The 23,098-nt window shown below is 38.4% G+C and overlaps 1 protein-coding gene across 2 annotated transcripts; it reads right to left on the bottom strand.

The window, feature by feature from the left end:
• Positions 1 to 307: 307 nt before the first annotated feature.
• On the bottom strand, positions 308 to 22,214 carry LOC101849220 (CYFIP-related Rac1 interactor B). 2 transcript variants are annotated; one of them, XM_005101623.3, is made up of 11 exons: positions 22,114 to 22,214; positions 14,194 to 14,286; positions 13,034 to 13,155; positions 11,193 to 11,298; positions 9,725 to 9,861; positions 9,011 to 9,085; positions 7,834 to 7,959; positions 6,357 to 6,436; positions 5,590 to 5,713; positions 4,011 to 4,081; positions 308 to 2,458 (listed from the first exon to the last, which is right to left on the bottom strand). In XM_005101623.3, exons 2-11 carry the CDS (start codon positions 14,273 to 14,275, stop codon positions 2,392 to 2,394), a joined length of 990 nt encoding a protein of 329 aa, XP_005101680.1. In that variant the 5' UTR covers positions 14,276 to 14,286; positions 22,114 to 22,214; the 3' UTR covers positions 308 to 2,391. The 2 variants fall into 2 exon arrangements, with proteins under 2 accessions (XP_005101680.1, XP_035826481.1); XM_035970588.1 differs by having other exon boundaries at positions 14,194 to 14,289; positions 22,114 to 22,193.
• Between the last annotated feature and the right edge of the window lie 884 nt (positions 22,215 to 23,098).

Raw genomic sequence — 23,098 nt, 5'->3', positions numbered from 1 at the left:
ATTATTAAAGTGCGGGAACATATAAAGCCTACTCTGCCTCAATCAACGATAAACAGAATACAGTAGACTTCATTTTCCTTAAGCAAAGAGCTTATAAGAAATAATGTCTCCTCTCATTCATTATTCAAACAAAATAGAAACAATCCTATTTCAAGAAGGAGAAAGAAGACATGATACTGCGAGCCTATTTATCAATTATCTCATGCATTCATTAGGAAAGCAAAATGTTGAAACTGGCAACAAAAAAAAGGAAGCATGAAAGAAGGGCTTATGAGAATGAAGTAAGCAAGTAAGACTATTTTTTTTCCTTCAGACTCACAACTGACAATACTACATATACAATCTGAATAGAGAATACAAGAAAGAAACGGTGTAGCAGAGAGCTGCAAGGGTGCTTCTGAGAAACAAGTCCGATTCAAGGAGTTAGCCTGTTGAAAACAAAAAGGAACTTTTTGTGGTAGTTGATTTCAAGTTTATGGTGGGATGGCACTGTAACAGCCAAAATTCAACACGAATAAACTTTTAAAAGGAACAAGCCCAGACTATCACATCATATCAACAAATCCTCCAACCATCCAGAAAAAAGACTCGAAGACATGACCACTTAAAACATTTCTAATTTCGTTCAGGAATTCATGAAACTTCGGAAACGTTCTTGAACAGCAGTACCCCCAAAGCTCCCAGCTACAGCAGATTCTTAAAATCTTAGCATGGCAACACCCAAAGATGGCAACAAGCAGCACACTCACAATTATGCTCTTTGTTCAGTCACAGAAACAACATGCTCTAATATGATTAAGTCTCGCTGGAATTATACACAACAAAATTATATGTACAGCATCACGGTATTATACATGTATTATACATGTACTCTACACACAGTACTGACTACACACTGCGTTCAGGTGATCAGCACACCCTCATGAGCACAAGCTGTAATGGGGAACACAGTAGACGAAACTTAACTCAAGTCCAAAGGTCAGACGTATTATCAAAACCCTGCTGATATCCAGTCGTTATAAAATAAATGTTTTAAGTCAATAACAAATTGTCTCACTTAGGACTTCGAAAAATTCCATCACACATACCCCCAATCTACAGTGCACAGCAGTTGCCATCTTGCTTGAATGTCATAAACAGAAAATCGCTGGCTAAGAGTCAAACTCAGGCATCATGACTTTGGCCCCCAGTTTTTCTTTATAGAGATCAAACATGAGCTTTACATTTTTGCAGGTCCAACCTGACACATTCTTTCATCAAAATTATAAAAGCAAACACCTTTAGCTGTAGTAAAAAGTAAAAGTCGATACAATTTGTTCCTCTCCTGAAAACTTTTTCAAAATCACAATGAAAAAGTTTGCCTGTTAGCCGACGACATACGAGTTGATTGTACAAAAAAGTTTGGTTGAATAAACCAACAGCAAAGGAGAAGAGAGTAATTAATCTCATTTCATGCGCTGCAAAAAAAAAAATCTGAATTATGGAAACAGAGGATAAAGATCACTGTATTTCACACATCACAATTTCATAGGCATATCACTTTTATCAATCTTTAAATATAATATGTACCTTCATTTGAGAGAAAAAAAAACAACAAAGTGTGCACTCCATGTTGAAGCAATTTCATGCCCACTGGTAGATTCTTTAATGTCAGGAGGCAAATGGGATATAATTCAAAGAGGGGAAAAAATATATGTTCAAATCCAACCACCTCTTCTACATTTTTAGCTATTCAAAGAAAAAGGGCGGGAAATGCACTGTCCAGAAATATTTTGCTTCCATGACAAACCAAAAAAAACTGAGTGAAAACAAAGACAAACAATACATTGCAAATAATTTCTTTCATTTTGGACGTTTCTCGAGGAGAATTCGACAAATAACCATAGCACGATATCATTGCTAAATTCACTATACAAAATATTGAACACGGCTAAACTACTTGAAAGCACAAACCTGTAAAAAATTTAACTGTTTTATGATTGGGACCAATATCCATCAATGTATCAGGAATTTTAATTTATACTTTGCATATGTTTGACAGAAAAGGGGCAAAAGTCCCATTTCAAATTACAGCCTGAAACCAAACACTACACATTAGGCTATAAAGAATACTGTCAGAATTATCAACATATATTTGCGTTAAGAAACCAGTAACAAAATAGAAAATGTCCACAAAATTTCGAACAAATAACTGAATTAACAACTTTGTGGTTGTAGATGCCATTGAAATGTCATGGAGTGAGTCTTAACTTCAAATTATAGGGGAAAAACATTACAATTTCAACTTTAAACATGGGATAAAAAAGAGAAAAAAAAAAATTACCTGAAAGTAACAGATATATATTGTATAACACAAAAACAAAACCCTGGAGAACCATAGCTAAACCCGGATTAGTCAGCTAACATAGACTTGATGATTCGAGGTGTGTTGTCATCCTGCAAGTGCTTCGTTGTGTACCTGGGGAGTGGGACAACCCAGAGATTCATATTGAGGGTAGGGCGACAAAAAAACCGAAACCTATCACATCTGAATAAAATCAAAAAAGATTTTAGTAAGAGTCTTACAGTACTTGCAACACAATAAGGTCATATAAGTGCCGAAGATTAGAGGTGTTACAAGACAGTAACAAACACAAAAAAGCAGGAGGAGATGTTTTAGTTTTAGTTTTAGTAGAGGTTTTACGGCGCTCGCAACAGCATAAGGTCATATGAGCGCCAGAAGATCAGAGGTGTTACAAGAGAGTAACAAACATAAAAAAGAAGAAGGGAAGATAAGGACGATAGATGTTTGATAGGAAAGAAGGAGCAAACCACACCAGAGCACCCGCCAACCACCCACGAGGAGACGTTCGATAGGAAAGAAGGAGCAGACCACACCAGAGCACCCGCCAACCAACCACAAATCAATCTTTTAAGAGCAGTAAAATTTTTCTTATTCGTATGCTGCATCTCATGAAAAGTCTTTTGTCACATTATATTTCGGACTATTTTCATAGCTACAGGCCAAACGTTCTAATACACGGTAACCCCTTCAGAGTATCATATCTCAGTTATAAAAATTACTGTAAATGAGTTGGCCTCAGACAACCAAGCATTGTCACTTTAAACAAACAGCGCTATATGAAAGCCGTTCCATTTCCCTGCATTCAACATTTGACGAGAGTCATGCTGATTTTGATCAGGAACTTTGCAGGTCCTAAGATGGGAAGACGGGAAATTCAATGGGAACATTTTTTTGTCAGAAATGTTTGTTGTTGCCAAGACTGTATTTCAAGTGGCGTACTCGCTTTGAATCAAGGTGCCAAAAAACCCCCATATTTTTAACCATACTGGGTTTTTAAAAAAATGGGAAATGTAACAGCTTACTCAAATTGTAATTTTTTATCCACAGAAAAGGACTTTTCCACAGATGACATAGATCACAAACATCAAAGCATTCCTAAACAAAGCTTCAAAAACTACTTTTTAATTTTGATTTTGGCGTAGCATGACCATTTTCAGATTTTTTAAAAATAACTGAAAGAAATGAAAATGATAGTGTTACAGATGGAAATTCCATCAAAAGTCATTCTACCGTTGTTTGAGCAGTGCATCTGTTATTCTTGCTAGCTTTTTCAGGCCACAACACATTGAATGAAATGCAATCCATTATCCTTATAACAAAATTGTAGATCTCATGGCAGCAAATCCAAATGCCGAAAACAATAAAAGCATTTTTCTTTGCAATAAATCAATTGAACTTGTTGAACAAAAATTAGTCATGTGTAATAAGGTTGCTTTGACAACTTTTTGAATTCTGTGATTTTACATGTTCTTAAGCATATTTCTTAAAACAATGAAAAAGTAGAAGCTCCTTGTTTGATCTATGTGTCGTTGAATTGAAAATATAACAAATTATTTTCATTGAAAAAGTCACTTTGAAAAACAAAAGTCAAAGAAAAGGAAGCATTTTCAATCTAGTAGCCACAGAAAATTCTAAATAGAAGGAAGCTAATAAAAAAGAAGCCTACCTTAAAGCATTCAACAATGACTCAACATTTGTATGATCTTGGTCCTTCAAAATTTTGATGCATCCTTTCATCTGCAAGAACAATAGATTTATAATGTAAAAAAAATTATTCTTAAAAAAAACCCAACCCAACCCATTTCAGGTCAAGACACATGGACAAGTATGAGACAACAGTTACTAAACTGATTCCCGCAAAGAGGTTGTACTTAGTATTAGAGTTTGTGGCAGTGATGTCCCCCACTTAAACCAAAGGGGCTGCGTGTGCCCACCCTGGGAAGCTGAATCTCAGGGGCAAGTCATGCGCAGTTCAACAGACGGGTGAGTACTTTTCGAGACTAACGTGGAGGTGTCTCAGCCGTCTAAGAAGGAAATTTATAAGCTTGCACGGAAATATGGGGGCTGGCTGTTGTTTAATATACTAGAGCTCTTGTGGAGCGGGGTGGGGGCTCAGAATGTTTATGTAAATAGGGGCATGCCGGCCATGCCGATGACGGTAAGAAGGCCCCCATGTCTGACACGTGTGACGTCACTGCCTCAATCTCTAGTATTATATATAACCTCTTAAGATGCCTGTCATATCCGTTTATTTTTCCATCAGCACAGAAAACAACAATCATATATATCTCCAGGACAGATACGTTTTAGAAATTGTTTGAGCTAAATCTCAGGAGAATCACATCGACACCTTAAAGACCATTTAGAGTGAAGAAAAAGAGAGGACTTGTGGGTTAAAAGGTGGAAGGATCTATCATTCAATGGTGCTCTCAGTCCTCTATTGACCCCCCTCCCTCCCCTCCCCTCGATCATAACATGAAAGAAAACAAACAAAAGAAATCAAAACATGAAGTAATTTGGTAAAAAATATATACTGGAAATCAACAAGATTATGGCAGAAATATTGAAAATGAAAACATATTCAGTTTTTAGTAAGGAAAACTTTCATTATTTGATACTGAAGAACAAAACTGCAATCTGAGGGGCTGCAGGTTCTGCCTAGGGCCATTTTCTGGGTAGATTTTTCTTTGTGAAATATCTCTTGATATTGTGCAACTTAGAAAAGTCTAATTCTGCTAGAATAAAGACAGCTAATGACTATGTACACCCCTCTCCCTCCTTGACCCCTTCCTCTTTCAAGGTGTTCATATGGAGACAGCTAATCACAATATACACCTCTGTCCCTCCCTGACCCCTTCCTCTTCCTTTTTCAAAGTATCCAAACTCTAAAGCATCAGAGGTCATCTCCAAAGTGCTTCGGTCTAAGTGAAAATATGCAACACATAATAGGTTTCTGCAAAGCAAAACTTATGGAATGCACTATGTCTTTACATGATAGTGGGAAACTGATAGCAAGGATACTGTGTTGCACATAATCTACACTTTGAGAAATCTGACCTTTATTATCCAGCTCCCTCCCCCAAAATCAAACATGTGACACGAGCACACTTTTTTTCTGATTTAAAATATTTTCAGCACCACTAAAAAATCAAGGATTCTGTGAAAAAAAAAAGAATGAAGACAACCAATCCTCAAAAAATTTGAGAGAAATATGACATAGCGCAATATTTAAAAAACCCACAAACCTCGATGCCTGAAGTCTTTGCAAAAGCTCCAACTGGGTGAACATGGTCATAAAGAATGATGACACCGACCATAACACGAAGACAAAACAACTGCGTGTCATCTTTTATCCTTGACCTGTACTCCCTGGAAGTCGAAATGTTCTGCAGTTTAGTGCCATTCATTAAATGAATAATAATTTTTAAAAAGTAATAACAAAACAGAGAGCTAAGTATATACATTTTGCCCTATGCTCAGCAGGCCTTGTTCGAGTACACATCTCTCATAATTCTAAAATCACAAAAACCCCTCATAAACCTACAAATGTATGAAATTACAAAGAGGTTTAACGTCCCTTGCGACATTGCAAGGTTATTTAAGAGGCGGGACCTCCGCATTTTAAGTCCGTCTCTGATAGGACCAAGTAAAGATGGAACATTCATGAAAAAGTGCCTTTCCCAGGTCAGGGTCCCAGGGGCACAACGTCGGGTGGAGCTGAGCTTCAAACCCCAAAATCTGCAATCATAGATTGCAAGTCATATAGCTTGACCACTAGATTACCGATGCCATTTATCTGTAGACCAGACTGTGCAAACATTGCTTCAGGAACTTCTGTTCATGAAATGCTCAATCAAATATTAGCAACGAACTTTTAAAAATGGCATTTATAAAACATCTCTACTGAAAAGTAAAGCTCTACCCAACAATTTATTTCTAAATACCTCTCTCAAGTAACACCCCCCCCCACCAAACTAACAACCGAATATGAACGAGAATCTCTTTTACTTACGGATTTTCAATCATCACTCGACAAATGTTTGCCATCATACTGAGGCAATCTGTTGTCTGTTCTACTGGCAATTCCTTGTTCTGTTGAAAGAATCAGTTCAGTATTATGCTATGATTAAATCGATATGAAAATGGTTAGATAATTTTCTTTTCTTACTAATCTTTAAAACTTTACAGCACAAAAAAGAAAAAGATTTTGCTTCAAACATATTAAATTAATTTTTTTTAATCAAGGAAAAAAATAACATACCTGATGAGAAGTTAAGAAATGCGGGATGAGATTTTAATTTTTTTTAAAATGATACATTATAATATATATATATTACTTCCGCTATATCATAGCTGCCCACCCCTCTCTGTGGCTATCAGGGACAGCCTTGCTCAAAATCAGGGACATTTACTAATTATCAGGGACACCTTACGCATAGTCGTTATACATTAATACTGCACACCTGCCAACTCTCCCTAATTTTTCGGGAATCTCCCGAATTTTCGTAGTTTTCCCAAGCAACAGAAATCTTGTTCAATTTCTCGAAATTCACATACAACAAAAAATAATTATAATGTCAATGTCGTCAGAAAGCGAAACTGGCCTGCCAGGTAGGCCCTTGCACTATAATAGTGTAAATAGGTGAGTAAACCCTACGAGAGTTAGAGGAAAATATCTTAATATCATTATTATTATTATATTACTGAACCGTAATAGCATGCCCGTGACGTGATACCTTATTTTTGATTTTTGAAAGTTGGCAGGTTTGAAACTGGTTTGCACCCGTCTTCTGCTAGCGCCGAGGAAAGTTGTTCTGTCGCTCCGTAAAGTTTACCAAGTCTGTAAACCGTTGTAAATCTAGACCTACATCTAGATCTAGATAACCTATCTAGGCTAGTTTGTGTGAAAGCGGGAGCGACAAAACTAGATTGTGCTGGTCCCCTCTCGCTCTCTCATTAGGCCTAGGCCTAGTGCAAGTGATGTGTGTGGTGAAGGCATCATCGCGTTATGGTGAAAATGGAGGTGTGTGTGTGTGTCGGTGTAGGCCTAACCATCATGTGCGTGTAGGCCTATGGTGTGGTGACCTTGGCCTAGGAGGCCTAGTGTGTGCTGTCACCAGTCACTGTCAGTCGCCAGTCATCATTGCAATGGAATCTGGTTCCCCTCTTCGCTAGGTCTAATTTTTCTGTTTCAGAAGTATGCTTGCCAAGTTTTATTTTCTAGGACCATCAGTCAAAATCCGTATTTCCGGGACAACAGCGATTTTTCAAGAAAATCCGTACAAAATACAGATGGCCCGGGACAGTGGGCAGCTATGCTATATGTGGTCTTAGCTGAACAAAAAAATTTAAAAAGATGTGTGATGAAGAGAAAAGTGAAGATCATGTTCCCCTGAAGGTGAAAACATTGATTTTTTAAATTAAAATGAGATACACTAGTTTCTTGAACAAAGACAGGAATCTAAGAGACACGGGTATCCCTTACTCACCCCAGTAACAAACTTATCTGTGATGTCACTGAGTGCTTTTAACATGGGCGTTGCCTGGGCATAAAACAGTGACATCCGATTGGCCAGTTCGTTGGAAACAGCTTCTTCACCTGGTTGAACTTCTTCCTGTGGTTTCACAACAGATAATACAGGACGGAATTAGTGTATAAATACACCCGTAGATTAACTCTGGGACTTAAACATACATCATAATTTCCAGATTTAATTATTTACCCACTACAGTTGCTGATGGGTGCCGCTATTGGTAAACTGCTAGTCGCCAGTGGTCACCAAACGTATGCCTGACAACTGACACTGCCATGATATATATACGCATTCTATAAGGTCTAAACAGACAGTCTGATTAGATACGACTGAAAACACAACTGCAAAGACAAAAGTGGAGTCCTTCTTCTTGAAACTTGGTCAAATCCAACACTTAACAAAATTGAACAGCATGGGAAATTGGATTGCATGAACCAGTGTTCTTTCCCTAACATAAGTTTTTCAAAACATGTACTTTTAAAGGATTATTTCCCTTGTTCTATGGAATCGGGACAAGTGTCAAGACGGCTTCCGAGCAAACCTTATAAATTTCTGTGACAGATTAAATTGTTCTGGTGACTATTCGTTTTATGTCATGAATATATGCAGATGCCTTGTGGTGTATGCATGAGTGTATAAGGTGCCGTTCTATAAAAAGTAAGTATGAACTCATCTTTCTCATTGCAGAAATAGGTGAAAGCACACTATCGCTTTCTTTCACATGACAATTAATAAAGTATATGGCACCTAATACTACACAGGTCTCATGTAAATCTACAGAAGTACAGAAGTTTAAAGAACATATTGGACTGAATACAAAAGTTAATGTTGACTTCATATACATACAAAATTAAAGGGGGGGGGGGGGGAAACAAAGACATTTGGACCATAAGAAAAGAGTCTACAGTACTCCATATTTCATGGAGTTCATAAAACTTGCATTCTTACTAGCACCCTTTCAATCCCCCATTATATTTAAATGATGGTAAAAAAGCATCTCCCATATTATAGCAAACATTTTCCACTGCACTTCAATACAGACAATGAGTTGAAAAACAAAAAATATTTAAGACAAACATTTTTCAAGGCATTACAAAATCATTGCACGTGTCATGAACAAGAATTTTGTCACCTCATTTGCCATTTTCCTTCTGTTAAGTGTCCTCCTGTAATAACTGAAGTCATTCTGTACGGCAGGGGTTGTCATCTGCAAGAAAATAGGAAAATAGCAGATAAATAAGTTGATGAATTCAAACTACAAAGCAAGAACATATTCTTGTATTTGAAATGAAAGTTTAATTTAAAGACTAAAGAAAAAAAATAAATCTATAATTGTTGGGCAAAGATATCTGTGAACAATAATATTTAGTTTTCCTACTGAACATATTACAGTGTTATTATGGAGGACTGGTCAGACTCTCCACATGGAGTGCGAAAGAAATTAAATTCGATTTCCTCCCAACTAAGATACTTAATTATCTCAGAATCTCTCCAAGACTGTGGCATTCTGTATAGTTTGAGTAAACAAAAGTACATGGACACAATAAACTAAAGAAGGAAAGTAAATAAGTAGGACCTAGCAGTAGAACCCTCTACTATAACTGTTTACAACCCACACAGCCCATGTGGGACTTGACAGGCAATGTTGAAGATGCCAACCTTCTAAACAACACAAGTCATAAAAACAGAACTCAACAACTCACTTTGAGGTGGTCAAATTTGAGAAAGAAGTTGTACTGATGGGGGCCCAAAGCAAAATAGATCAACCGCTCACCTTGAGGACATGAAATTTGAGAATAAATTTGTGTTGATGGGATACATAAAGCAACAAAATTAAACTACTCACCTTGAGATCGTCAAATTTGAGAACAAAGTCCAAGATCTCGGCAAACTGTTTGAAGAGGGCCTGCTGTTGCTCCAGGTGCTCCCGCGGTGATAGGTCCTCTGAACACAACTCACCAAGCAGTTCTGGGATCACACGCTCTGAAACATGCAAGTGGCCAGTGAGCAGTAGTTTGTAAAATCTTCTTTGAATGTATGTTTGAGTAAAATAGAAGCACACAACCACAACAACAGTTTTTTAGTTTTAGTTAGAGTTTTAAGGCACTTGCAACACAAAAAGGTTATATAGGTCCCGAAGAAAAGATTATGTGTTGCAAGAGAGTAACGTACACAAAAAAGGAGGAGGAAAGATAAGGATGACAGATGTTTGATAGCAAAGATGGACCAACCACACCAGAGCACCTGCCACCCACCCACATGGTTGTTTAGTTTGTCTGTTTATTTGGGTAAAGACTAGCACATCGATCATTTAGCGCTAGTTTGGAAAAAGTAAGACAGACAGAAACAACAGAAGGAAAGATAAGAAGTCGGACCTACCAAAGACTCTCTCCAGCCACCTGCATTGTATCCATCATCAAAGTTTGGTTTAAAATTAGTTAAAGTCCAACGGAACTTTTTACATAATTAGGTCACACAGGTGCCGAAGAATACAGGTGATACAAGAGTGTAACAAACACAAAAAAGGAAGAGAGACAAAGACAATAGATGTTGACAGGAAAAAAAGAGCAAACCCCACCAGAGCACCTGCCAACCACCTACAGAGAGCAATTGTTTGTAACTTCTAATTTTTAGAGAAAGAGAAGCACATTTGCAAAATAACGGTCATTTGGCGCTAGGAAAAGTAAGAGACAGAGCAATTGGCGCTGATATGACCTTATGCAGTTGCGAGCGCCGTAAAACCCTCTTCTATAAAAAAAAAAAGACAGTAAGGTTCCCTTTCCAAACAGTAAAAGAAAGAGTGAAATATTCAAGTCTAGATCGTATTTAACAATGTGCTGGATATATAACCTTTAATTTTATTTACTTTCAAGTCAGTTGTGTTTGCAATATCAGTAATTAGACGTTTCCCATTCCTTTGTGTATAATTATCATGTCGAATAAGAATTAACATATTGTTGTAGAATTTCTCACATACAGCTCTAAAAGGCAACTACCATTCACAGAAACAAAAAGCTGATCCTCTTTCCCAGATTCAACTGGACTGGCATCTGTAGCGTAATAGTTTGGCTTGATAATTTAAACATAAAAGACTAGGGTTCAATTCCTGTGAGGGGAAATTTTCCAATGAACCTTATTTTCTACTAGGAAGATGCATCCCACTCAGCCCAGTTTAGCTTTAATTAAGTTAATGCCCCCCCCTCCCCTCGACAAAAAAAAAGAAGGAATAAAAGAAAGAAAGAAAGAAGTACGTTGGAGGTGAGAAACCTTTACAACATTTTTCAATCAATCAGGTTCTACTGAATACAACTTACCAAGTTCAAGAGAGAACTCAAAAAATACTTTCAATTTGGACACAAGAGGAGAGACAGCCATCCATGCTTTCTCCTGCAGCTCTTCAATCTTGGGGTTGGATATGGCCTGTGAAATGCAATGGACATGTTTAAAGTAAACTTGTACGCACACATGCACGCACACAGCCTATTACACATGGTCATGGAATAAAACTGAATCGGAAAAGAAAAAGTATGATTTATGCCCCTTATCCCCATCCTAGCTCTCAACATTAAATGCTCTTGGTTGCTCAGGAGAAGAAAAATCTTTATTTAAGGAAATCATACAATGTATTCCTGGACTGGCATCAACTTCTTAAAAGCAGTCTGAACATGGTTGGTCTGGTTATTGAGCCCTTCTCACTTAATAAAACAGTAGTCTAGATCGAGCAGTAAATATATCTAAGGCTGTGTCCCACTAATCCATCAACTTCATCAAATTCACATCTGTCCCTATGCTTTTGGAAAGAATTAATCCTCTCTCCCTTTAAAAAAAACAGTCATATAAAGATTACCTAGTGACAGTAGGACAGCAAGTCAACTAGTCTAAAATAAGACTTGTAATTTAAAACATTCTTCAGGTAAAATTCACATTTCACATCAACATGTCATTTGAGGGGGTGGTAGAGGGAGAGGGAGAGGGAGAGGGAGAGAGAGAGAGAGAGAGAGAGAGAGAGAGAGAGAGAGAGAGAGAGAGAGAGAGAGAGTTAACTGAGCATCCTCTTAACCTCTTCGCTGCCGCGCCCGTAGAACAGTGGCAGAGGATGTTTTGAAACCAATTATGAGGGAAGTTACTGCTAAAATCTTGTAATTATTATTGTGGTACCTTCCCTTTATGTTAACCACCATTTCCCCCAATTTGAAAATGTTAGATTCAGATTTTAGCTCGACGAGAAGATTAGATCTAGATATACACATCTACCACACAAAAATGATTTACTGGCAGTAAACCCAGATGGACTTACATGTATGGATTGTACAAGTGCTGTATAAGGTAGGAAAAGCCTCTTTTTTGAAAGGCTGCGAGAGACAACAATAGTGACCATAACTGCGGAGGAGTATGTCTCTTTCGACACGGAGGTTGAGACCACAGCTGAAAAGTCAGTCAGTGAGATAGTTAACAGCATCTTAGACAGAAAGGAGCCAGAATCAGAAGAGGAAGACTGCGAGATCACCCCAGAGGCAGAAGTATGTGGTATGCCCAGCAGAATAAGCAGGGTGAAAAGCTGTTCTCTATTCTAATGTCTGCTGAAGACAAGATCGACAAACTGACTTACTGGCCGAAAAAGCAGACATCCATCAAACAATTTGTCAAGAAATTAAAGTGAAGAAGGCTGGTGGCAAGCTCACTGGATCCCCCCCCCCCCCTTTATTTGTCTCCACCTATCACATTGTATGCTAAACTGAAGATAACAAAGCGACCCCCTCCCGCTTCATTTGCACACACCTCCCCATCTATCAACCTCTCTATTGCAGCCATACGTCTGTTGCTTTTTTTCTTTGTTTACTGATTTGAATTGAAATAAAGGCATGACCAAGAAACATTTTTTTTTAAAGTCAAAAAGGGAAAACTAAAGAACAGATTATAATGTAGAATGTATGTGCAGAAATTCATTACGAAATATTCATAAATGAAAAAGTTATGGGAGGAAGAGAGGGGTCACCCATGAGCAGTCTTGGTTCACGGGATTTCCCGCGGCACAGGGGCCTATTTATCTGCGGCATTGAAGGGGTTGACAAAATTTAAAAGAAAAAAAAGATCAGTTCCTTATTATATCAGGATAAAATAACATGTCAAATGTAATAAACAATTTTCCTCATACCATTCTGATTTCCTCTGTAGCACCCTTATATCTCTGTAACTCCATTACAATGTCAGTGGCTTGGTCCAAGACTGATTTGCAAAGGTGCCACACCCGCTCCTCAGACTCTGTTGGCTGGACATCTGGGCAGAGAAAAAAAGGTAAAACAGATTAAATAGAATTATATAAAATCAAATCAATTAGGGTGGCACTCCATAATTTTCCCTGTCTTGTCTCTCATTGCGAAAAGGGTGGAATTGTATCCATAGGTTTAATGCCACTTGCATGACTGTAAGATTTAAGAGGCAGGACTTTCAAATTTAACTCCCGCCTCCGAAGGACTTGGCCAGAGAAGGGAAAATCTGGGGAAAGTGCCTTTCCAAAGGACACGATGTCAGACTGAGCTGAGCCTTGAACCCCCAGAACCTGCAACTTCACGATTACAGGTCCTATACATAGCCTAACCACTAGACTGCAGACACCACACACTTATTGCCAATATGAATATATGGCTAAAGGGGGAAAAAAAAGTGCTCGTAACCAAGTCAGCTCACTTCGTTACACAGTACATAGTAAAAATTCGGCCTAGACAGTTGACATAAATGGATCAGTATAATTGAGAACCTTGCTTATCAGCTTTATAACAGTTATTGCAGATATTGTCTCATTCAAATTTTTAGAAAAATACTGAACTATAAAATTATCAATCAATACTGTTTTCAGTAAGAGGCAACATAAACTTGAAAAAAAAAAGAGAAACCAAACATTTCCCGACACGCACAGAAGGAGGAAAATAATGAATGCACTTGACAGTTCCAATATTTGTTTTCTTTCATGTCTGCCCATATTGGCTTACACAACAAATATTTTCGAGATATAGGAACTTATTTTAAAAAATAAACTGATAACAGCTCTATTTTTGTTTCCCTATGAGTTGAAATGCACTTTAGAGTGTGTAAGCACAATTTTGAAAACAGTCACAGGCTTGCGATATATAATAGGTATACAGTTCGACCACATAACAGTAATACAGAATAACATTATCAGTTGCAAAGACTAAACTAATAAAAAGTTGTAACATTAAAAATGTTTAAAGTGACACATTTCCATGGGTAAAAAACAATCTAAGAAACTGTGGCAGGTGGCAATGTGTACGTTTACTTATCATTCAGCATACTTACTCTCAAAATCAACGAAGAAATTTTCAGAAGCCTTGGAAGACGGCTGGTCATTGTTCATCAAGATACGAAGAAGATTTCCCATTTTACAGCACTCTGCTGAAGAAAACATATGATCAAGACAAGGACAAGACACAAACCACTTCAAAGTGTTCTTCTGAGGCTGATTAACATTCAACTGGCATTCACACTGCACACTTTATATAGCAGAATGAAAGGTCAGGGTTCAAAGGCGTACCACCTCCACCTGAACATATGTGCCGGAGGGCAGAGAATATCAGAGATGGCAAGTTACTCAATCTAGTATCCTAGCAAATGTCACAAGATAAGGTGGGATTCGGGATAACCACTACCAGCTAGTTTGAGCAAATAGGCTGATTTTTATCAATCCACAAATATACAGAAAGATTTCCTCCTTCCACTTCCAAAGCATAGAATAATACCGAAAACTGTTGAGGTAACAACAAAACCAATCTATTAGTTTTAGTTTTAGTAAGGTTTTACGGTGCTCGCAACTGCATAAGGTCATATGAGCGCCAAGGGGAGGATGTCAACAGAGAAGTCCAAACGGAGAATCAGGCTTACTCTGTTCACCTCCCTAGCCTTAACAGCATAAAGTCTGCTTCGACTACCAGAAGGCAGCCCGGAAATAGCAGTTCACAAAAGAGTGACAAACATACAAAAGGAGAAGAAGAAAAATGATGATAGTAAGGGTGGGGAAAGAAAAAGCAGCAGTTCCCCTTATGTTAAATAAGCTTGAAACATAATAAACAATGACACTCCCTGGGTTTTTTCTGTGAGGTAAAAAAAACAAGGTAGAGTAAATCTTCTACAGATCTAGTCAAATCAGGAAAATCCCACAAAACAGAAAAGCACAGCGAGCAAGTCAACTATAAATGAAATTTGTACTTAAACTAAGTTCTAAAATTAATGTGTATTCAACATTGCTGATGGACAAGTTCACACCACTGAAACAACACCTAGTCTAAAAGTGTAAAGAAAAATAAAACGATCAATTAATTTTAAATCTAGCTTGTGTTAAGATTAAAGAGGTAACCAATATTGCTAAATTTTCTGCTCTTGGACAGCTCTACAGCACTGAAACATTATCTTGTCTTAAGAAGAATAAAAATTGTTCACAAAAGATTAATAGATTTTTATTGTAGCTTCTGCTTGGTCCAAAAGAGGCAACCAATCTGTACATAAATAAATTCTGTTTAACCTGCCCCCCCCCCCCTCCCCCCGTGATCTAAAACGTAGGCCTACAGTTCTATAAGTACAACAGACACCATGCCCTGATCAGTTTACTGTAAATTTTGTTTTCTTCTTTACCAAACTATTATAATCTGTTTATAAAATTTGACTGCCTAGCTGATTATATCTTTTTTTCCCGTAACAATCTTACCACACTAAAGAAAAAAAATCTTGAGAGAATGGACCTTTAATGAAACTTGACTGTTTAGTCCATCTCCCTGTTGCTCATTCAATGTAACTGTTTCAAACATATAAATAATTGTCCAATAAAATTCATCCTTATGATTATTTTCTGTCTGAAAACTTATTCTTCAGTCACACCACAGTCAAATCTTAACTTCCCTCTTTCCTTTGATGGGAAGAATTGAAACAATGTTAATAACTGAACAGGGTAGTGAGCCACAAAGTTCTTCATTTTAATATCAAAGCAACCAGCAAGGTATAGTTGGAGGAGAAGCAGAAATTAAGAACAGGGAGAAACATCTTTTAAACCACTGGCAAATATTATAAAAGCAAAACTGGAAAGTTCAATGCTACAGGAAGAAGGACAAATTAATAAAAGCACACAATTTATCGAGAGATTTTTAGAAAGTCTTTTTGGCAGAATGTCCACTCCATGACTAATGAAACCAACATTAACATTAATAAGAAATTTACACTTTCATTGTTAAGGGCATGAATATTGAGTCCTTCCTTTGTTTGCATAATAGCAAAAGAATGGTTGCAATAAACCCATTCATTTTTTGTATACATAAAAGTAATAAAGTGAGTATTATTACAATACACAATATTCTCTTAATTAATCATGCAGTAGGAGACATTTCTAAATTTTTTGATGACTCTACTCTACTCTAAAATGTTGCATCAGTTTTAGATCTATAAATCTAAAGTAATGGTCAGCCCATAATCCTACCGAAAACATCTGATCATAATTTGTAAAACACCCTGATTTTCATACACATCAACAGGCTCCCCTCCCACACGCCAAACTATTCAAACCTTTAATAGATAGAAGGCATCCAAATAAACAAGTCTGGCTTTAGGGGGCAGTGTCCTTTCACTGGTCGTAGTACCAACACAATCTCTGTTACTAAACAAAACTTGTAAGAGTACAGCTGGTCTTCATGGAGATAAGAAGTCAGTGCCTTAGCCACAAGATCATCACCATCATCCAACGATCAGACCAATTTGTCTAAAATATTATTTCTAAAATTTAAAAACTCCAGTTCAACTACAGATTACATACGTTCCCACTGCAAGGTTGAAACTTCAAATCTCTGGCACGGCCAGACGTTGATTACAGCTATCAAATGACAGTTTGCAGAGATGCTTTGCAGGAAGCTGATAATGGGAGTGGGTATTATATCATGTATGTTCGTGCCTGTCTCCTTGCGCAGAGAAAACTGTCTGTCAGGTATTGATAATAAAACTTAGAGTAACCTACTTTTTAGTAAAAAGCTAGCTCCAGAATTGAAATTTATTCTACCATAATCAGCTCTGTAAACTTGTAACCAATTGCATCTCTATTCTAATGACTAAAATTATGACTCCCATACCTTTGCAAATCAAAAACATTTTTAGAAACAGTCTCCTTTGTCCACAGACTTACTACAGACAAATTGAATACTGACCATCCTGAGGCATAACGTAATCATAAAGGTGAGAAACACTGGACAAACACAGGATTAACTCTCTCAGGCTACAGACAAGATCAGACTTTGAACTTCTGATATTAACATATGTCACGATGAGATGGAATCGGGCGCTCGTCAATTTTTTACATGTGGAGTTATCACTACCATTCTAAAGCTTGTTCATTTGCCTAGCTTTCAGTGAAAAAAAATTACTCATCTATGGAAGTCGAGATATTTGCTATTGAAGGTGGTGGCGCTCGCCTGGTTTCAGAGGTAAAATTAGCGAGAAATTAGCCGCAAAAGTTTGGCGACTTCCAAAGCTTGAGAGTCCGTAGAAATTGCAAATTTACATTTTTGTGCCTCAAATCAATATTTTTCCGTAAATCCACATGTGTTTTTTTAAATGTACCTTGCAAGGGTTTAGTAAAAAAAAATTTGATAAAAATAGCCGTTTGACAGAAAAATGCCAGTTTCTTGGATTTCATTATTTTGACGAGCGCCTGATTTCACCATGATGCCTCACATACCTACTCTTACGTCTAAACTTAGGTCAATAACGACATGCAGAGAATTTGAATGTCATCACGCTAAGAATAGAGTTGACAGACAACAGTATTTATACGTTAAGTAATGCAAAAATAAAAGTCAGGGATGCCACCCCCTCAAACAAAAACCAAAAAAACACAGCAAGAAATGAGACTGAGAGAATTTAGCATGGGAACATTAGATTTAAAAGTGTCATCAGTTCTGATAATTTTCCAAGATTAACAGTCAGTGAAGCGGAAAAAGATTACGCCAAGCCAAGACATTGATCTAGATAGGCTAAGATTCTAGGCTTCTGTCTCAATATCACTATACTCTGACAGCTAGGACAAAATGAAACATCATAGGCATAATAAGTGGTAAGAATCTGAGTAAAAGGAAGACTATGACCTGGTGATATGGCTGGCTGAAGCAAATGGATAAAAAACGGTACCTTAATTCGTTCCTCTCTATAATATAAATGATGCCCAACTCTATTCGGACTCGAGTCCGATCATATTTTTTTTAGCTATTCGGACTCGATTCCGAAAATGGGTTTATCTTCTATTCGAACTTGGGTCCGAAAAAAAATGTTTTATTTATTCGGATTCGGCTTCTGAGTCATGTGAGTGTAAGGACGTTACATAATATAACTGTCGTCTGGGTATTTTACGCAAATCAGAATTTCAACTAGAATTACAGTCAAACCTGTGTAAGACGGCCACCCATTGTCAAGGAGAAAAGTGGTCGTATAAGACAGGTGGCCGTCTTAGGCAGGACTGATCAAGATGAAGAAAACAAACCATTCCCATCTGAGGTCCCAATCGAAAGTGGCCGCATTATTGTTGTTTTTGTTGTTGTTGGTTTGTATTTTGTTTGTAACTTTTATTTTGTTGCTGATTTTGCGCAAGGGTGACAATAAAACGAAATGTATAAGACGAAGAATAGCCGTGCAGTCTCGGCATTGAGAAGAATAGGACTGATGTGGTGCTAGCGTGTCATACGAGGCGACTATATGGCGAACCAGGTAGTGACTCCTGAAACAGAGTCATCCTGCCTCCAGGTTGGGGGTTGAGTCACGAGGCTAACAACTTCTCTCGTAAAAAGAACCTGTTACAGAAACACATACAAGCAAAAACCATTATGTCTGCTTGGCTGATCGTGGATCTTCTCCAAATGGAGAGTTTATGATGCAAGGCAGTGAAAGCCGAAAAAAAGCTGCTGGGCAGAAGCCTCCACCATCATCCAAGTCCAAGTCTCTTCGGATCGGCTCGTGGAACGTTAGGACCCTTTATGAGGCTGGAAAAAACTGCACAAGTTCTCCAAGAAATGCACCGATACCAACTACACATACTGGGAATCAGCGATACCCACTCGAACCAGTCTGGACAGAAGCGGAAATAGGACTAAGAAAGTGGCGATAGATGGGACACACCTTAAGAAAGCCCAGCGGAAACACCACAAGACAGTCACTGCAGTGGAACCCACAGGGAGCACGAGGCAGGGGTAGGCCATGTGAAACATGGAGGAGATGCGTGGAAAGGGACATGAGAGAAATGAAGCTCACTTGGAACGAGCTTGGAAGGATGGCTCAGGACAGAGATAAATGGAAGGAGCTTGTATGTGGCCTATACCCTGCCAGGGGTGAAAGGCATTGATGATGATGATAAGACGAGGAAGACCGAGTGCCATGTTAAAACAAACACATGGGTCACCACCACTCGGAGAACGAGCAACGCTTTTGTCACACGTTCATAATTGTTACTTTGTTACAGAGTGGGTAAACAGTGACCACTCATGTTGGAAGGACTACCTAACAACAACGACAGGTGATTGAATTATGACGGCTCGCCAACAACGCCAGGGTTCAATGCACATTTATGACAAAACGTAATGGAGTCACTAAGGTGGACCTCAAAGACAGGAGTTATTGCTTAGTGTGATAGGGGTTGTGAGTTAAAATATGGTGGCCACGGCCGCTTTGGAGACAGGTGCCCATTTTACACAGTTATATTATATAGAAAAAATGCAAGGGGGAAATGGAAAGTGGCCGTTTGTACAGGTGACTGTACTTGTCTTAATTTGTGTTGAGAATTTCAATTTATTTTGATCAGATTGTAGAAGGGAGGACAAGTTTGAATTGCTTGTCCGCTTCACATCCGGTAGCCTACACCCAGCGACTGCACACAAGCATCGGAGTTTGAGTCCGACAGAATAGCCACAGGAGGCTATTCAGACCCGAGTCCGAATAGACGCAACTAACATATAATATGATTCTCTGGTCTCTATGAAATAGACTGCTAAAAATCTAGATTGTAGATCACATTGACAGTGAACAAAACAGGCAAAATATTAACTCACTGACTGCTGTTACAGGTGCGTATCTGGGAAAGGATTACGCAATAAAATTGCCGAACCCGGAGGCCTTCCGGTATGAACTTTATAATTTTGTTCCATATTCCTCGGACACTGCAACCGGGTCTGGCAGTTTACAGCCGTTAGTGAAGCCATTGCAACGTGATAAATTACTAGTTATCGGCCTTACGCTTGCGGTTTTTTTGTTGCGATTTTCTTCCACAAGAGACCTATTCCCTGGAAATTCTCAGTTCTGTTGTGATTTCACTACGATGGCATCCAAGAAGCGGCGCAATATTTTTGATGCGTTAGCGGATGAAAATGATATGACCCGTTTCCTGGTGTTGATCAGACACTGAAATAGGTGAATTAGATGATGATAGCGAGGCTGATCCATCATTTTGAGTTCAGGAAGGTAAAAGAAGGCAAAGATTACCTAAATCTAGAATCTAGTAGTGCGCAGGATCTAGATCTAGATCTAGTCCTAGAACTAGAATCTAGATTCTAGATCTACTAGATATAGATCTAATAATTGTCCTAGAACTAGAATCTAGATTCTAGATCTACTAGATATAGATTTAATAATTAATTAGGCCATTTTTCAAAAACTCGTTAAAAAAAAGGCCGTCATTATTCGGACTCAAGCCCGAATAACATTTTTTCATATTCGGACTCGAGTCCGAATAAAAAAATTTCTTATTCGGACTCGAGTCCGAATATGATAAAATGTTATTCGGACACGGGTCCGGAAAAAACAAAGTGTCTTTGTTCTATAGATGCAACGTTCAGTGCTTCCAATTATCCGCCATTTTTTAGTTTCCACACACCTTATCTGCCGATCCGATGCCCGCCGCCTCATTGATACGCCCCCCTCCCCCCACCCCACATGTTTCCCACTTTTTTTGTTGTAGAAAAAGGTAAAATTGAAGATTAGCAGACCACCTGGTGCCTGCATACTATGAGCTGTGTAAAAAAAAAAAGACCGATTCGTTCAAATACACAAGCCTGTGTCATCTCGATTGTTTACCACCAAGAAAAAGTTGTGTTGCTGTGTAGAGCCGAGCATACGGCAACTTTTGATTCCATAGACCAGCGCACAATTCATACGTAGATCTACGTCAAGACTAGCCTTATTATTGTAATAATGATCAGTTGCCGGGGGGGGGGGGAGACTGACACGTATGCGACGTTCAACACCCGGACTCTCTCTCACACATACACACACTACCAGGTCTGGGCGCTGAAACTTTCCGAAATCACAAAAGAGTTCCCTCACCGGGTCTGTATACTTCGTGACTTTGTTCCCGGTCACCGGGTCTGTATACACTTCGAAGTAAATTTGGTCGTCAACAAAGATGCTACGGCTATTAACTTTTCGAATCGAGCCGAACTACGCGGGTCATCATTTTGTTTTACCCGGAAGTTCTCACGCTACTCCTCTCTCTCTCTCTCTTTCCACTGCCCACAGACAATTGAAAATGGTACGCTTTTTAGGCTTTTAGTTTTAGGCTAACAGTAGATCTAGATTTAGATTTCTAGATCTAGATCTAGATCTAGATCTAGATTCTAGATTCTAGATCTAGAATTATGGAACGTTTGTTCACGGCACAGAATTCTACAATTTTTCTGTTATCACTGTGTAAAATTCTGTGGTTCAGGGTGAATGCAAAATTGGTTGGCCTAGATCTAGACTATAACGGTGAACACACAACAGGTGAGAATAGCCAAAAGACTAGAGAATAGAGGTGGCCTTTTGAAAACACCCTAAACCTAAACCTAAAAACCCCGGCGGGCTACCGACTGTAGAGGCTCCATGGGCCTGGCAGTCAGTGAATTAAGATGCAATAAAAAATGTTTTTTCTAACCAAAGAACACTGAGGAGATAAAGTTTCAGAGAGCTGAGTTAATGAGCATCTCCAAGAACACCATCATGGTCATGGGAACAAACCTCAACACTGATGGCAACAACACCGTGGCCGTGACCGTGTGTGGACAAACAACAAGGAAGCTTAAAACTTGTAGAAGGTGAAAACAATTCAGTCACAAAGCATTCAATAGCAATTCAGATATAAGTTCAGAAACGGTAGGTAACAAAGAGAGTACATATTCGATAAAATACTGTCGGTGTTGCTTCGTACAGGTCTAGCCTAATACGAACCTCTTCAAAAGTTGACTTATAAATACGTGACGCCTCAACAACTTCCTTCTTCAGAATCGTCAGCCATAAGCCTTGAGAATTTAGATTTACTTCCGGTTCAGTTCAGCAGATCCAAATATGGAGCAAGAGCATTGAGCTGATAAGTCTCTCCGTTGAACATGGTTTTCAATGCTAGGCTATCTCTGCAAATCACGCCGTAGGCTAGGTTGAAAAAAAAATGGTCAGGTAAAATTTGATTTTTTAACTTGACAGTGAATACTTTTCGTTCGTGCTTGAAGATGCATTATGAACAGAGGCAAAACCTTACCCAGTGAAATCAAAGATTCTCTCTTGGCCCTACAGTGAGCACATAGGCTACTATAAATAGATTTCCCACGTGTGGAAGACAATACACTTGCGTCGTCTGCTAATTTCTCGGCTGATGATGCCGTCCCAGTTGAACTTGGCTTTTCTTGGCTAGTCCAGTCAGTAGATCTAGGCAGTTCCTCTTGTTTCCACCAAGGTGCACAAAAGGTGATGAGTAGACATCCCTCAAGAGATGGTAGTGTGTAGATCTAAATGTTGGTAACTCTTCGGTATGGCTGTTAGGAAATTCATATGCCGTGCATTTAATTTTGAAGTGTCAAGAGTTATGTTTTATGCCCCATTGACCTGTTGACATTGTGACTTGTCATTGATAACTGACAGGACATGATTTACTGTCAATAACAATGATGAGTTGAATGATGTAGATCCAAGGGGAAAACGAGGATATAAAGCCATGTTAAGTCACACAAGTGGTCAAAGTAGTATGAGTGACTTGGATTTAGACTTGGATGATTATATTGAGGTGCTTGTGAATAAAGTAGATGACAGTCTCAGTCATGATGATGCACATTTCACAAGTTCTGTTCTGGTGTCAAACAGTAACAGTTGTATTGGTAAAAAGGAAAAGAATGCCATTGTTGTCACCCTGAGGCCTAAAAGTGATCAACAATGTGATATA

Source organism: Aplysia californica, unplaced genomic scaffold (assembly GCF_000002075.1).
Source record: "Aplysia californica isolate F4 #8 unplaced genomic scaffold, AplCal3.0 scaffold00291, whole genome shotgun sequence".
In the NCBI taxonomy this organism is placed as follows: Eukaryota; Metazoa; Mollusca; class Gastropoda; order Aplysiida; family Aplysiidae; genus Aplysia; species Aplysia californica.
Note: the sequence above shows the minus strand (reverse complement) of the source record. Positions and strands in the feature narration are given on the sequence as shown.

Bases quoted from the DNA above. Each gene is read 5' to 3' on its own strand.
- LOC101849220 (XM_005101623.3), bottom strand. From the start codon at position 14,275: ATGGGAAATCTTCTTCGTATCTTGATGAACAATGACCAGCCGTCTTCC. The intron at 9,862-11,192 runs GTAAGTTGTATT...TGCATGTTTCAG, and splicing joins TGAGTTCTCTCTTGAACTTG to AGCGTGTGATCCCAGAACTG. The intron at 4,082-5,589 runs GTTTGTGGGTTT...TTGTTCTTGCAG, and splicing joins CAAAGACTTCAGGCATCGAG to ATGAAAGGATGCATCAAAAT.